At 38.8% G+C, this 17,279-nt stretch overlaps 1 protein-coding gene across 1 annotated transcript in view; it reads right to left on the bottom strand.

Moving 5' to 3' along the window:
• The window catches only part of ASXL3 (ASXL transcriptional regulator 3), a 135,569-nt gene that overhangs the window by 98,657 nt on the left and 19,633 nt on the right, over positions 1-17,279 (bottom strand). The window contains exon 2 of the mRNA XM_068396971.1: positions 9,665-9,747. Within this exon, the coding sequence (XP_068253072.1) occupies positions 9,665-9,747 (83 nt within the window). The remainder of the gene's footprint in view (positions 1-9,664; positions 9,748-17,279) is intronic.

The raw sequence follows: 17,279 nt of genomic DNA, 5'->3' as shown, positions 1-17,279 counted from the left end.
AAATGTGAGAAGACAGTTATCACACAATACAACTTTAGGATAATGTGATGCATATGGTAACACCAATTTATAGTGCAGGTTTCTCTTTTAATCAGCTTGAACTACATTACTACTTTTCAGTCTCTTTCAATAGTAGTCTACACTGAGAGACACAATACTGGAGAAAGAAAACACAACTTACATTCTTACATTAAACATCAAAATATAGTATAATAATACTTTTATTGATATATAAAAAAGCCAACACTGAATTTGTTGACAAATTCACACTATTTAGTCACAGCTGATGTCCGTCTCCAACTTCAAAATAAAATGTCCTTTAATAGGAAGTGTTGTCATTACTGCATAAAATCACTAGTAAATCTTACAAGATCATCAGCATCTGCACTGCTATCCATTATTTGTTACATTTAAGTTGTTGGATTTCCTCTTGTATTAAAAAAGAAATATCTTTAATATAGCATTAACATATTATGGGGGTCGTAATTTCAGCAAATTAGGCTGTGATAAAGAGGACCTGGGCATGCATTCAAAGATAAAATATTTTTGCAATATAGACCTTTAGAAGTTGAAACATGTTTATCACATCACAAAATTTAACAACCATAATTTTTCCTATTACAGCTAAATAAACTAACTTTCAAAATGTTCATACTTCCACTGAATTATTATAACTTGAATATCTAATGATCATATGGGCCACTCTGGCTCACCAGTAAAGCATCAAATAAATAAAAAGCTTTATACACTGCACTAGCAGAACGTTCTTTGAGAAAAAACAGGTTAGGCTTGAGTGGGAGGAGCAGAAACCTAAGTAACTGCACAAATAAAATAAAAATATTTTAATAGCACCGAGGAAGCAAGTGTCACACAGACTGGATTCTTGTTTTCCCAATCTTTGGAGACGTGTTTTGCAGAGCTGTGAATAGATTTAAAGCAAAAAACTTTATGACAGATCTTTTAAAAAAATAATAATAATAAAAAAAAAATCAAGCAGCACTATTTCCTATTACTTCCATGAAAGGTAGGAAGGTGGTTACAATATATGTTTTAGCACCCAGACACAGAGAACTATTGTACCAAATAGCAAACTGAAGTACTCAACACTATATGAGCAAAAATGTATATGGAAAAGTAACAGTAACATAATGATCTTTAATATAAGAGAATCAACGGTTCTGAAATCTCAGTTCACCTGAGCATACAGGAACAGACTTCAACATGGTGACAAATCAGGGGCAAAGTACAAAACGGGAAGCCATATGAACTCTTCTAAACTGTTGTAAGTCATCTATTGAAGGTCCCAGACATGACAAAATGATGCAATTGTGGTTTAATTTCCTCATAATTGGTCCTGGAACCAAACTAAAGAAGAAAGGTTAGTTGGTCCTGAACCAGAATGTGAAATAAAATACTGAAATCTGGAATGTCCCCATTGTATTACTTAAGAAAATTTCAAGCACATAGAATGGTTTAATGAAAAGTTTGAGTCCCCATACATGGGAAGGGAAAAAGGATGACAGCAGATAATTGGTAATTGGGGTAACTGGAGACCATGGAATTGGTGACCCAGTTTGAGAAAGAGGGAAGAGTCATGTAGCAGAAACTCTTGGGACAATGGATTGCAGGTAGTCAGGAACTCTCTAGCTATTATCTACTAGAGATACTGCACCAGCAACACCAATTTAATAGACAGGATATTGGGAATGACGGAGCAGAGGACCAGGCTATATTCTTAGCTCTGCATTTAGCTTTGAAACATATTACTTTGCTTCTGTCTCCACTCTCTTTTTACATATGCTCAATTAATATTCTTAACAGTAAGAACAGTATCCTCCAAAGTATTCTGCGTCACACTCAAAAGATTCTTACTATTTACATGATGCCATTTATTATCTGAAATATTTCCAAAATCAAATCCACACCTTAATAAACCTAACAAAGGAATCTGCATCTGTGACACAAGCATGATTTTTAGCCTGCCTGTAGCAGGTGGGGCACCTGTTACTACATGCATCATGCAAAAAAACACCCCAAACCAAATAAGCAGGTAATTTTATAAAAAATGCTGACATGCAGACTGATTTTACTGGACTGTTTATTGAAGTCCCTAAATAGAGACTCCATTGTCCTGTGAAAGGAATAGAAGCAGCATTAAAACAAAAAAAAAAAATACCCCAGATAATTTCTAAAACCTGAAACATGGAGCAAAAAATAAGATAATGGTGGTTCAGGCAAAAAAAAATAAATTCAAGGTAGTTAAATGTCGTACATTGAAATATATCTCTTACAGGTATACACAATTGAAGAAGCACCATCACTAATGAATAAAAACTCTCTTGTCTTTGCAGTTAGCTGAGTGAAAACATTTGAGGTTTTATTATTTTACATCTGTTTCATTAACACTCAAAACCAATTTTTCAATTGCATAGAAAGACAGGATTACTGTTGTACAGACACAAGCAAGCTAGTTTTAAGCTAACAGTAGGGTAATCACAATGCAGCAACTTGCAGAACTAACAACCCTGTGCTCTTAGGCTCGAGTTAATACCACGGTTGTGTGAGGGCTACATCACTACCAAAAACTGAAATAATTATCACAGAGGCGACACATGAGTGTGATTATACATGTCAGGGTTTCAATGCTGGAATGCAATAATGTAGGAAACCCAACAGTTTTTACTAGGTTAGGTTGCACTGTGGCATAACAACGCTAGGAACATCTAGGCAAGAAGGATCAAGCCTGAAATTTTCAGCTGGTGAATTGCTGCTCTCACAACTGCCTACCAAATGAGAATGTTTGTTGTTCCAATAGGAAGAACAGCATTTCAAAGGGGTGTCTGAAGTGAATTTATGCAGAAAGACAGGTTGTACTGAAAGTTTGTTTCTTTCACTGCTCTACAGCCAAAAGCCACATCTGTAGAGGCATAAAAATCAACTTAATAATGCCAGGCAAAAGAATGCAAATAGCTTTCTCGTCCCATCAAGGCTTCCTTTCAGTCTGCTGCACGGAATAACTACCTTCAAGACAAAACAATGCACTCCTTCAGCTGAAGAGGCTCCCAAATAAATTCCATCATACATATGCAACCACAGAAGCCTCTTAACTGTCTGTGCTCTTCCGTTAACAATCAGAGCCTTAAGACAAAAACTGTGGTTCTTTCAGTGAAATTTTTAAGAGCTTCTGGTTATTGGAGGGCACTTGCCTTTTTTTCTTTTTTAAGTGGAAGATAAAATCTATGACAATAATTATGAATCACAATGACATCTTGGAATTACTTTACAGAGAAGGGAAGTAAAAATTTTTGTGTCTACATGCACACACAATAAAACAAGGAACTTAAAGACGATAAACAACAGAAGACAGTTGCCAGCTCATTTAGCCTACTTACAGAAACAGCAGCATTCAGAACAGGTTTTATTTTTAAATCAATAGCTCTAAGGATGAAGTATGCAAAGGCTTAAAGAGACACTGTCAAAAAGATCAAAGGATTCAGAAGTGACGGTAATATTTTCAGGAGTACCATCTCACTTCTAAAGTGAGACAAAGACAGATCATGCGTTTTATTCCATTGATGACTCCACTCAGTAGTTCAAAGTGGGTTTACTTCTAGCTAACCCACTAGTTCAATATTTCTGCACAAAGACTGCAGATCTAGTAAGAGTATCTTGAGATTTATTAGGGTCATACTTCGCTGCTTTCCTAGGCTAAGAAGACTTAATATATTCTGATATCATTCATGATAGATATTATCAACACTGTGGAGTGCAGAAGAAACAGCACTATTGCTAGTGCCAGTGGCAAGCATCTCTTCTTAGTCTTCTGAAAGACTACTGTCACAACAATAAATCAACAGATAGCTTAATCTTGCATAGCAAAAGACAAAATATGCAGAGGAAAAAAAAGAAGGAATTAGGACTGATGCCGTGATTCTCATAGTTGAAGTGAGGATGAAGAAAGAAACATCATGAGAATGAAGTTTAAGATTCCTACTGGAAAATGAAAAACAGAATGAGATGAAGGGATTTTTTTAACCTCTTCTGTGAATTACCTGAACAGAATAATCAGTTATTTGACAATACAGAGGTCAGTTACTCTAGCTGAAGAGCAAAAATACTATGAAATAATTGCATTCCAGGGTTCACAGTCCTGAGCCTAATGGAGGAGGAAAGAAAATAGCTAGCGTAGCTGTGGGCTAAAGTTGCACTCCAAAAAATTAAACATTGCTTGTCCCATTTTGAAAGTTTATTGGCTTTTAACTTGTACTGAGAATCTTTGCCTTTAATCTTATCCAGACAAGTCAATTTCTCAGCCTCACCAACCAAAGGAGAAAGGGAACCACAGAAAGCCAAGACATAATCTAGGGTTATTAGCATCAAACATTTATCAGAATTTGGCTAGATATTCTCCCCTAGGACTCAAACAGTATGTATGGCCCGAGTACTGCAAACTGATCTAAAAAAATTCATAGAAAAATATGGATCAAGCGATATGCTAGTTCATTCCCCTAGTTCAAGGCAGGATCAACAAATCTACATAATTCCTGATAGACACATACCTCAATTGTTTTTAGAGAGATCTAGAGATCTCTCACACCTCCCTCACAGCTCATGACAGAAATCAATTATACCTGTTAGAAAAAAAAAGCTTCATACCTTCTAATTGGAATCTTTTCTTGCTACAATTTAAAGGCTTTATTTCTAGTCCTGTCCTTAACAGACATGCAGGGTAACTTATTCCCTTAGTTTTTTCCTATCTTTTATGTATTGGAAGACTTACTATGTCTAAACTCAATCTTCTTTTCCTTAATCCAAACACTTAATTCATACCAACTTCCATCTTATTTTTATCTCCCTGATAATTTTAAGCAGTCTTCAATTGGTCCTATACTTCATGAAGGTGCAGTACCCCAAACAGAAGGGAATAGATAGATTATTCCTGGTGATTCTACAGGCAGTTTCTGGGCAATGACAAAAGAAGGCAAAACCAAGGATGGTACATGGGTCAGAGTTTAATATAGCAAGAAACCCGGAGAATTAGAGAGCACAGCTTTTTTCTGTGAGAATCAGCAAAAATTTTTAAAACACATGACCTATTTAAATATCCTCATTATGACCATGCAGGCACCTCTTGGGAAAAGAGAGACACACGAACAGAGAACCATCTGGCAAGTTCCTGGGATGGTGTTAGGAACAAAAATCCTTGAGCAGAAGACATAAAAAGCAGTTAGGAAGGAAGGCAGTACTAGGTTTGACTTGACCCAGTGGGCAAGAAGCAGCTGAAAACACTGAGCGTTCATGAAGGGATAATTCTTCATTTTTAGGAAAATAAAGGAGAACACAAAAAGAAGAAAATAGGCTTCAGGAAATTAAATTTCAGCAAACTCATCCACCCACCACACACAAAGACATTTCTGTAAGCACTCCAACAGATAGGAAACTGGCTTGCTCTTCTGTGAAGGGGTGGCACTGAGCACTTACACCAAAAGCACAGGAGTGTGAGTGCCCTTTCTTTGTTGACACCTAATTAGAAATGTGTCTATGATTAGACAACTACCAAAACCAACACCAGGAACAAACATGGAAAAAAATAATTTGATTATAATTAAATAAATTAGATGTTCTCAAATCAGTTAAATCTATTCAAATTCACCATAAGGTATTTAGAGCTGACTAGAGCAGTCTCAGAATTATCAATAGTAATTTTTGAAAATTTGTAGAGGATAGCAGTGATTCCAAAAGACTGGAAAACATCTAGTGACTAGCTTTAAAAAAATGAAAGAAGGCAGGGCCAAGGAAGTAGAGATGCAGCAACTAAATTTCAATTCCCCCAAAATATGGAATAAAAATTATTTGCAAGTATTTAGCAGATAAGAAGTTGAGTAATACATAGATCTGTCAAGAACAAGTTATCTCAAATCTATCAAAATATTCTTTATGACATAGTAGCACACCCTGTAGTTAGATAAGCAGCAGCAGGTATCATATAGGCCAACTTAATGAGTCTTTGGACAATTTCTCAAGGGACTTTCATACGCAAGGAAGATAAATATAATGCTGCAAAAGGAAACAAGTTCTAATAAGCACCAAAACTGGAAGCGCTGCATGCATGCTGAAAGACAAGACTACATATTAAAACCATTTTAATAAATCTGAGAAACGGTCTGCAGCAGACGTGAATACAATTCAGTAAGGGGAATTCTAGACCTTAATGGAAATAAGTAACAGCAGAAATACATGGCAGAGAACAACTAGTGAGGCAGCAGCACAGTGGAAAAGGAGCACTGAGGCTAGAGTGGATCATACTCTGATTAGTAGTCTATGTCACACCAGCAAAATCAGCAAAATCTCATGCTAGTATGCATAACCAGCAGGTTGTGAGTCTAGAAGTTTACAATGGGACAGGGAATTGTTTTGAATCAAAAGAATGGGACAGTGGGTGCTAGGAAGGAAAATCCAGAGCACTGTGCACTGGAGTGAGCTGCTGACTATCCTCTTTGTAAAGATATTTCAGTGCCCAGGACTGCTGGCCTGACACTGTTCACTATCAGCACAGGCATGAATGTAAAAAAAATACTTCTCCCTCCTCCCCCGCAACTCCTGGAAGAAAACTGTATATTTTCTACATCCCGAAAAGGTTTGCCTTAAAAGCTTTTACTCCTTCTAGGTAGCACAACTGCCTGCCTGCTGACCATTTTACAACCAACCATCAGGAAAGATATTTAAAAAACAAAATTGAGCTGTACATCCCCCAAGATACAGGAAACTGAGTAGGTGTATAACCTCTCACAGGGCATGTCAATAAGTTTTTATTTTAATTTCTAACATATATCTGCTTTGTAACTATGGAATTTTTCTCCTATTGTATTTAATTATTTGAATAACAAAAATATAAATGTGCAACTTTGTCTTCACTGCAAACAAAGAAAAGAAGAGGCTGAACAGTCTAACAGTGTCTTTTTAAAGATTACACAGAATGACAATGAGATTGCTGAAAATCATATGTTATTCATTCAGATTTACTACCACAGCAAAAAGCTTTAGATTAATTAATGCTACAATATATTTGAAAAATGACTAAGCCAATTAATCTCATTCATCTATAAATGGAACAGTAGAGAGGAGAATTTTTGAAGAACTTCATTTAGGATTGCCAAGGTTTTACTGACAATGATAATCAGTATAAAGGAATAAGTAAAGTATATTAAAGTAGTAACCTATTGCTGGTACAAGTTCAGACTTGAAGAATACACAAATCAATACAGAATAAAATACGCTTGTGCTATTCTACTGCTTACTGATGTGACTGCACATCATAAATTTACATCCCTTGCTCATCTTAGCTGGCTGCAGCAGAGACCAGGAAAGGTGATCTTCAGTAACCGCAAAAGTACCATAGTGGCAGAGAGGTACTGAAAGAAATTGCAGAGCTGGATGAAGTAATTGAGAGACTCTAAATTCAAGCACTGTGAAAACAGAACACTACTTATGCACTGAGGTCCAATCAACAAATATGTGTATGAAGTCAAATGCCTTATTGGCTCTTACTAGAAGTTAGGCACTCATAACTTTGCAGGCTTGTGCCTAGTCCATATTAAAATTCAGCAGAAACACAACTTTTACATGAAATCAGAATCCAGAAGTTAAATGAGAATCCAAGTACTTCAAAAAATTAATACAGAATCAACATTTTTTTGTTTTTACAATTGTAGAATTTAGAATTTTTAGGCTAATCAGTTTAGGATGACCTAGCCTATAACGAAGTACAATGTTTCAAGTAAGGAGTAAAGAACACTGAATTTTACCCTTCTCAGTCATCTAGATGCTCATGAACACTCATGGCATCCTGCAATCTACTACACATTCACACATACCTGCACATAACCATACCATGAATAAAAATCAGAATCAATCTGAATTTCCTTCCTATTTCCCTGCAATTCTCAGTTCCTTAGTAACTGAAGAACTGAAAGAAGATAAACCTTTGAACCTCTTTAAAGGAACCTTTCTCTTATTATTCATTCTACAGCAATTAAAAAGAGCTTCCACAATTTCTATATTTAAATCATAAAAATGCTGCCTTCATTCCCTCCCATAGGTTTTGCACACAAAATTATATTCATGCATTGCTCATGGAAACAAGAATTTTTTAAATTGCAAAGAAATGCTATTACCAGGCATGTGAGCCTCTCCCGTGGAGTTGTCTCATATCACAAGACGTAAGAAGAAGAAAGCAAACTATTCACTGCTGTGAGAAACAGTATCTTAATAAAAAAGATTTTCAAAGTTGGGTTTTCTTGCTTTTTTGTTCTTGTTGTATGCAAATCCTTGCAGCATAACACACATTTGGACATTCATTGTCAAAAGTTTTCATTCCCTTGTTTCCTTGGCATCACTGCCAAACATACTTAAAGGAATTTCTTGACAGGAACTAAACCATTTTTTATCTGTAAAAGGTAGCAAATTCAACTTCCTCTTGCATACCATCTCTTTCGCAATTTTACCAAAATACAGCTATTATAAGCATGTTATGAGGCTACCAACAAAGCAGTGCATGGTTATGCAGTGCAAATGACCACATAGAGTGTTCTGTTTCTTAGGAATAACAGTGCATTCAGTAAAAATATGTCCCATGGTTACTTCTGGTTCACCAGAATAAACTCAGAAGTAACAGACATAATGTGTTACTACTCCTCTACACGCGCTTTGAAGTTCTCGTCCTAGATTTTAGGTTCTACAATAAAAGAATATAATTAAAATAAAAGCAGATGTCTCCCTTTGCTTTGAGTCATCAACAAGTATTAAAACAAGTTACTAGAACAGAAAATTTTTACTATAACATTTGAAGAAGCGGAAACTGCATCTTGTATGAGACGTCCACCAACCACACAGTTTTTCCTGAACTTTTTTTACTTCATGCCCAAGTTTCCATCTGCAGGTCACTAGAAGACCTACCAAGTAGTCAGTCACCTTTGAGGAAGAAGCTGCATGCCCATCTGATCCAGGAGTCAATGGAAGACAACTGTTGATTTCCATACCCTCTGGATAACCCAACTATCCCCTAACAGCTTAATGATTACAGTTGAAATCTACATCCAAAATGTGCTGTTATTAAGCAACTCGGTATCTAATCTCTGCAGCCACAGACTAGCTCCCAGTGTTCAAACACACCTCTCCTTCCATTCCCAATTCTTTATTGGCACAACCCGTTACCACAGGCAACACCATCATGTCATAACAGCGATTTAAGTGCCAGACCACAAACCCAAATCAGTGAAGGAGTGCATCTAACTCCATCTCACACTTTCTCCATGCATATGGTGGCAGAGGCAACTCAGTTGTCAAGTTTTGGTCCTTGAGCAAAAATGAGACGTAGCACTGGGCTGTCTGAGCACATCACACTGTCTTTCTAAAGAAAGGCCACTGGACTGGAGCTAGCTCACTTTGGAAGGCTCCTTTTGGAAGGTACAAAGTTAAGCCAGTCACTGACCATTTTAAAAGCCTTGAACTAACAAACAAACAAAACCCATCAGCTGTATTTCTCACTTTGGTACTGGAAATCAATTCAGCCATTAATCAGCGCTTTATGTTTTGTAAAGATTATATACCATTCCTAGATGGTTTTCAAAGAGACAGCAAAAATACAGAGCATATGAACACTGACCTTGTTTCTTTTAACCCTTCTTTCTGAATGACTTCCAGTATTTGTTTTGCAGTCATTGGTGAGTTGGGGTACTTTTCCAATGCCTGAAAAGAAATAATAAACATGTAAGTGACAAGACACAGCTGTCCTGTGAATCTGAAAGACTATGCAATCATGCAGTTTTTATGCAGTCATTTGTGAAAGGCAGGGAACGGTAGTGTTGAGACTGGAGTCCTCTGTCTGTTGGAAGGCCAGATACAATCCAGGAAACTGCAGCAAGAATAAGATTTACTTGCTGGTTTTGTGCATCATCTGCTACATCTGCCTGCGAAAAATTCTTACCAGGTTCCAACTGAAAGAGTTGAAATATGCAACTGATTTTATGACACAGCAACAGAGTTCCTTTCAGGCAGGAGGGGAAAAAAAACCCCAAAACAAAGAGACAGCTAGTATTCTTTTTTTGATTTTTATCACTTTAGATCTATTTGAGGTCATTCGAATATTCTACAGTTAGGTTTTGTCACGACCTCAGGAACAAAATTGGCTAAAACCTTCCATTTGTAAAGCATGAGCTTCTGTGAGAATTGACACAGATAGGTTTCAATTTTAAAATCTTTTTTTTTTTTCTCAAAACAATGAAAAATGAAGTAGTCAGAACAGTCACAGCACACAAGATGGTACATGACAGAGTGCAGTATATTTTTCCAGTTCAGCTCAGTTTTCCACTCCTTTGCCTTTTCCAATTGAGCCCAAAGTAACCCACTCCTCTCTCCAGATACAACCATCTCGTACAGATTTTTTTGTTTTTCCACTTCCTTTTTGTCCCCATCAGTTTTACGCTGTTAAACAAACAGCCACTCTTTTGCTCATGTAAAGTGCCAGACTGACAGCCCCGGAAAATGAAACCTTTCAATCAGCAGTAAAACGTGCAGCACAGGCCACGGCAATTAAGCTTCCAAGAGCATCTTGCCAACATCTCAGCCAGAACTTGCATTTCTACCCTGGGTAAATAAGAAGTCAGTTTGGTCTCCAAATTCATCTGATCCTGAGCTTCTCTCTAGTAGTTACCAAACGATGGCAATTGTGAAGGTAGCTGTTACCATGTGGATACCTGCCCACTAGGAACTAGAGACACCACCACATCGTACCGTGCAAGTCATCAACCTGTGAAGGGTGCTAGCCAAGGGCTGTAATTCAAGGAGCTCACCTGAAGCCAAAGCCTCCCTACTTGCTGCAACTTGACCAGCTCAGCCCTCTCCTGCCATTTTACAGTTCTGATTTACTGCCTGTTCTCCCTTTTCGCTGCCAAAACAGAGTTTACTAAATCCTTCGGTTCTTTGATACAGATGAGCTTTGTATCCTTTATCTTTCAGTTCCACAAAGGAAAACACAGAAGTGAGGGCTGCACTAGAAGGGTCTGGGAGCTGAACTGAGCTTATCTCATGTACATCAACATGGAAGATTCAAAAGGGACCTGTCAGGAAAGGAAAACTGAAAGGTGATTTGAAAGGAGAAAGAAGAGTGGGTAGGAAAGAGTACAGCAATGAGTAAGGGCAGAAGGAACTGCACAGGGCTGAGAAAAGGGCCACTGCACAGCAAGGGAAGAGAAATGATACGATGTATTAGCGACAGAACCACAATGACACACTGGAAAAAAGACAATGCATATAAAGATTAAGACTAGGATGAGAAAAGATCAATGGTGTGAAGAGGCAAAAATGGAGACTTTAACCTTCAGAAAGAAGACAAAGGAAAAGGACAAGGTAAAATGAGAATCCACCAAAATAAAGTGAAAAGAACTGGGAACATTTCACAAGGCAAACTGGAAAGGACAGAAGAGGAAACTACACTGTACTGGACATGGCTATGAAGGAAACTGTGTGCACTTGAAAGAGGGGTTACTCACTGTGGAGGATTCCCTGTTTCTCTTCCTGAGTACAGGCCCCTCAGCACACCTGGGCAGCTCCTCCCTGCAATTGAGAAAATTTGGGTAGCCCTGTCCCCTTCTCTACGACATCACATCCTACTCTATAAAGTCAGTAAAAGTGCTAAATATTACCACGTGAGTTTGACAATAATGGGAAGGAAACAATATAAAGCTATGCAAACATCAGAAGTCACCCTGTTCTGGACAACGGGAGAAGGGAGGGCAGTTTGTGCTGAGGAAGCTGCGCTGAACTCGTTGTGGAAACAATGGCCAGACATACAGATATGGAAGATCATCTTCGCCAAACAACAATGAACCCAACAAGCAGGATGCAAAACACCACTACAGAAAGTTTAAACAAACGCACAAGGCAGATTTCAAGTACCACAGTATAAAGTGAACACATTCAGGGTATAATGACAAACTGAAATGCAGAGTATGTTAGACAGGCTGAAAGTGCTGGAGCAAACAATTGCCCATTGTGTCAACTTGTTTTATGTTGGACATGTAGCGTGGGCTGCAGTTCATATACCCCATGAATTTAATCTAACCCTTTAAACCCTTTAAAGCCTGTTATTTAAAGAACTGTTCATGCCCTAACTGAAAAACATTAGTTCTCCAATTCAAACACTGCTTAAGTTGAATATCCTGTTATTGTATACCTGATTAAGTTTTCTTTATCAGAACCAAGATTAACTTAGCAGAGAACCTTAGTAAGGATGTTTTTTCCTGCCCCTCTCACCATGCTGTTGTCCCATCCACCCAGTTTTAACCTAGCCATTTATCACAGTAAGAAAATAAAAATAATTACTTGCAAAAACATTTTAATGGTAATCTCGTTTTCATCCCCCAGCTATAGAAAACAGCATTAGAGTATTATTTAAGAGTCTGTGAGCTAATGAATACACTGAACTGATAATTGCACTAGTATCTCTTGCCTCTGTATGTCACCATCAACGCTGCTAAAAGCCCACAGTCCCTTTCGCATTTCTAAGATTTTTAAAAATAGTATTAGAAATTCAAACTGAATTACTAACTGTGCCTTAAGGCAAATGAAATACTAAAATGCAGTAGCATAGTTAAGTCATAGACTTCTCGGTCAGAGAAAGTAATGCACATCAGGAGATGAAGCTTTTATCTGTTTTAAATATCTTTCTCCTTCCTCCCACTCCATCCACCAACACTCGTATCGTATATGGGCAGTGACTAATAACGCTGAAATTAAACCATGCCAAAGTACTGTCATGAAGAGTATGATTGTTTCAATGTATTTTGTTAAGAAGGACAAAGGCAGAAGAATGGTTTGCACTGACTGCAACTTCTATCACAGAGGATCAAATATGCTCTATTTATTCCTGCCATTCAACCCCAGCCTTAAAAAGGGGCAGCCACTAAATAACTGGGACAAATAATTTGATATCTATCAGGACAATCTGTAAGAGAACAGAAGTAGTCATTGCACTGAACACATTCTTGGTGTTCATTCAAACCCTGGTTAATGTCTCAAAGAGAAGATGACTCAGATCTTACCAACCGCAGTAGAAATCAAACCTGCCACAAATGGGAGCAGCCTGACAGATTGTTATGTTTGTATCACCTACACGTATCAATTCACAACTTCACAGATATTAAATAATCACACAGATGCTACAAACACATACATTCCCAGTTTCATTGGAAAAGTCACGTCAGTTATATGGGACAAGAAGAAATCCAAATTCCTTTTCTCACCATGGCATCTATCATGTTCTATGCATCGACAACTGCTCAAAAAATCAGCTGCCACACTGGGGAAAAAACACTTTCCAGTGAACAGTTAACAAGAAAACTCTAGAGCAGAGTCAAGCCTCTCAGCTTTGCATAAGAGAGAAATCCTGAATGCTCAGCTCGCCTACAAAATCAGAAGAGAACCTCTATATAATTGACGGAATTATTAGTTTAATTTATATACACAGCTGGTTGTGACTACCTGAATCAGATCTGCTCAATCGTTTGCATTTCAGCCACTAGAGGGAACACAAGCAGAGGGACAGCAGGAGGAAATGCGAACAAGAAATTCGGCCTTCATGGCACCCATAAACATTCCAGCAGCAAGTGGGAAGTTTTGCCAGAGAAGCAGCCACTACTCCTGCAGTTATCAGTTATTATGCCAACAGAAATTGATTCTTCTAAACAAGAAACAAGTGTGGTCTGATACTGTGCTGTGGTCCAACAGCAGCAGGCAGATCAGTCTAGTGGGCTCGCTGGTGCTGATTGAGAGGCCAGAGTACAGTTAGCTGGAACCAGGCAGAGCCTCTTCCATTTCTGGAAGGTGCTTGCAGGGATCTGAAGGTCAGGTAGCTAACAAAAATAAGATTCATTTTATCACATCTGCTTAGTCAAAACTATAGGCTGAGCCACTACTCACAAACTGAAGCAATTCTCTTCAGAACATTATTTAAATAATTTGTGAGGAGAAAGAGGAACAGTACAGTTATTGCCAGCGCTCCCACTCAACAGCTAAAATACAAGTCAGGCTGAACTGCACAACAGACAATCTTTACTGCCCAAAGACAGCAGGGTGAATAAGAGAACAGAAAAATAACTTTCCTTCTCCTAAGCAGAAAATATATGATATTTTCTAGCCACCCATTACTAAATTAATGAATTGAAAGACAGAGTCCCAAACAGGGTACAAGAACAGCATCCTGGAAAAAATCCAGCATTGTCTTTTCCAGCTGCTTGTGTGAGGTTAACACGAGGACTGACTTCTATTGTGGGAAATGTCCCACTCAAGTCTTTTGTATTCATTTTTGATTAACGGCTTTAGTCATTGGGGAATTATCAGCAGCCTGGTAAAAGTTCAAAGCCCTTTGTGTGAAGAAAGATGGGTAAATGGTTAGGAGAGGAGGGCAGGGTACTGACTGGGGGAAGAAAGGAATTGCATAGAGATGGATGAAGAGGAGAAAACAGCAAGAAGATCGAGAGGAGGGAGGGTACATGATACAAGAAAAAAAGAAAAGAGGGATGAAAATAAGAAGGGAAGATGCACTACAACCTATTTTAACATAAGTTCTCAAATAGATATTCACGGAACTCTTGCTGATGGTGATTAAGAGAAAGGTAAAGAGTAGTTTCCAAGTACTAAAATATTAAAAGAAGCTGAAATGGGAGTAATAATTCTCCTGGTAGGCCTTTTGTCTGAGCAGTTGCAGTTACAATAAGGAAGTTATAAAATCTGAGTAGAAGAAGCTGCATTTCATACCACATGTCTTTCACAGTATGCTCCATACTATGAAATTGTCTCTCTAATCCATGCATCACTATAGATAAGAAAGAAAAGTAAAATCAAGCAAGGAAAGGAACAAAAGTGTAACATGAACAAGAAAGCAATACATAAAAATACCTAACCCTGCTGAAATACATTAAATTAAGTTTTAACATCAGTTATGTGTATGCTTGCTAGTCGACACTTTTTTTAGGTTCAGATGTAATGTTACTGACATGAATAGCTCAAATGGTTTAAACTACACCCAAAAAACGTTTTTCCCCAGCCCTCTTTCAGTCAAAAGCACTTCACAGTTCCTTTAGCATGAACTACAGGGAACAACTGGGAAAGAATTTCCTGCAAGAGAACTCCTACTACAGAATTTGTTTGGAAGGCGGTCTAAAACTGCCTAGCTTTGCTAACCTGCCAGAGATGTAAGGCATTATCATCTCCTAAAATACTGAATGAAAGGAAAGAGCAAGAAAGAAGCTGAATGATTTGTTTGTTCATTCCATTGCTTTGACTGCCTGGTTTGAGGCTTGTTCTGAGATGTCTGGACTCTTTTATTGTTCTTTCTTAAATTTATTTATAATGTCATATTTTAAACTGATAGAAAGGCAGCAACAATGCTTTGGAAATTCCAGATAAACTGTACACTTGACATTTTGAATTCAAAAGAAACTGGATTACAATTCAGTTAAAATTAAACATACAATTGTGTTATTCCTTTAAAAGGCACAAGCTCTAGCAGCAATGACATCTTGCCATTGCTAGTGGCCTCACACATCACACCACAAAACGTAGGGTAAAGTTTTCAACCCTAAACATTTGACTTATAATAACTTATTGATCTGGTCTGACATACTGAAACAAAAGGAAACCTTCATATTTCTCTCTTTATTAATGCAATCAGCCTGTCCAAGCAACCAGGAACTTTCACTTAAAGGCTCTGTCAGCACAGATCCAAAAACATCTCCGTGTCGGTAACAGGATGAATCCAGTGAGCACGCAGGATCTGTAAGATCAGGATCAAAGATACATACCCCAGTGAGCAGGATGTCAAACCAACTTGATAGCCTTTTATGAGGATGTAACCCGGTGGATAGATGATGGTAAAGCTGTGGATGTGGTCTATCTCGATTTCAGTAAAGCGTTTGACACGGTCTCCCACAGCATCCTCGCAGCTAAACTGAGGAAGTGTGGTCTGGATGATCGGGTAGTGAGGTGGATTGTGAACTGGCTGAAGGAAAGAAGCCAGAGAGTGGTGGTCAATGGGACAGAGTCCAGTTGGAGGCCTGTGTCTAGCGGAGTCCCTCAAGGGTCGGTACTGGGACCAGTACTATTCAATATATTCATTAATGACTTGGATGAGGGATTAGAGTGCACTGTCAGCAAGTTCGCTGATGACACAAAACCGGGAGGAGTGGCTGACGCGCCGGAAGGCTGCGCAGCCATTCAGAGAGACCTGGACAGGCTGGAGAGTTGGGCGGGAGAAATTTAATGAAATATAACAAGGGCAAGTGCAGAGTCCTGCATCTGGGCAAGAATAACCCCATGTACCAGTACAAGTTGGGGGCAGACCTGCTGGAGACCAGCGTAGGGGAAAGGGACCTGGGGGTCCTAGTGGACAACAGGATGACCATGAGCCAGCAGTGTGCCCTTGTGGCCAAGAAGGCCAATGGCATCCTGGGCTGTATTTGAAGGGGTGTGGTCAGCAGATCGAGAGAGGTTCTCCTCCCCCTCTACTCTGCCCTGGTGAGGCCGCATCTGCAATATTGTGTCCAGTTCTGGGCCCCTCAGTTCAAGAAGGACAGGGAACTGCTAGAGAGAGTCCAGCGCAGAACCACGAAGATGATTAAGGGAGTGGAACATCTCCCTTATGAGGAGAGGCTGAGGGAGCTGGGTCTCTTTAGCTTGGAGAAGAGGAGACTGAGGGGTGACCTCATTAATGTTTATAAATATGTAAAGGTCAAGTGTCATGAGGATGGAGCCAGGCTCTTCTCAGTGACATCCCTTGACAGGACAAGGGGCAATGGGTGCAAGCTGGAACACAGGAGGTTCCACTTAAATATGAGGAAAAACTTCTTTACGGTGAGGGTGACCGAACACTGGAACAGGCTGCCCAGAGAGGCTGTGGAGTCTCCTTCTCTGGAGACATTTAAAACCCGCCTGGACGCGTTCCTGTGTGATATGGTCTAGGCAATCCTGCTCCAGCAGGGGGATTGGACTAGATGATCTTTCGAGGTCCCTTCCAATCCCTAACATTCTGTGATTCTGTGATTCTGTGACACCTTGGTATGGGTTCCATTATTAGCAGCAGGATTACTAGCGATGACTTCAGTTCAGGTGATGGAGCACCCAGATTCTCAGAATGGCTGCTCAATTCTGACACTGCAGTGCAGCCGCCAGACTTCTCCTTAGCCATGCAAGCCATACCTCTTCTTGCTTTCTATCAAAATACC

The sequence above is a fragment of the Nyctibius grandis genome, chromosome 3 (assembly GCF_013368605.1).
Source record: "Nyctibius grandis isolate bNycGra1 chromosome 3, bNycGra1.pri, whole genome shotgun sequence".
NCBI lineage: Eukaryota > Metazoa > Chordata > Aves > Nyctibiiformes > Nyctibiidae > Nyctibius > Nyctibius grandis.
This window is presented reverse-complemented; position numbering and strand designations above follow the sequence as displayed.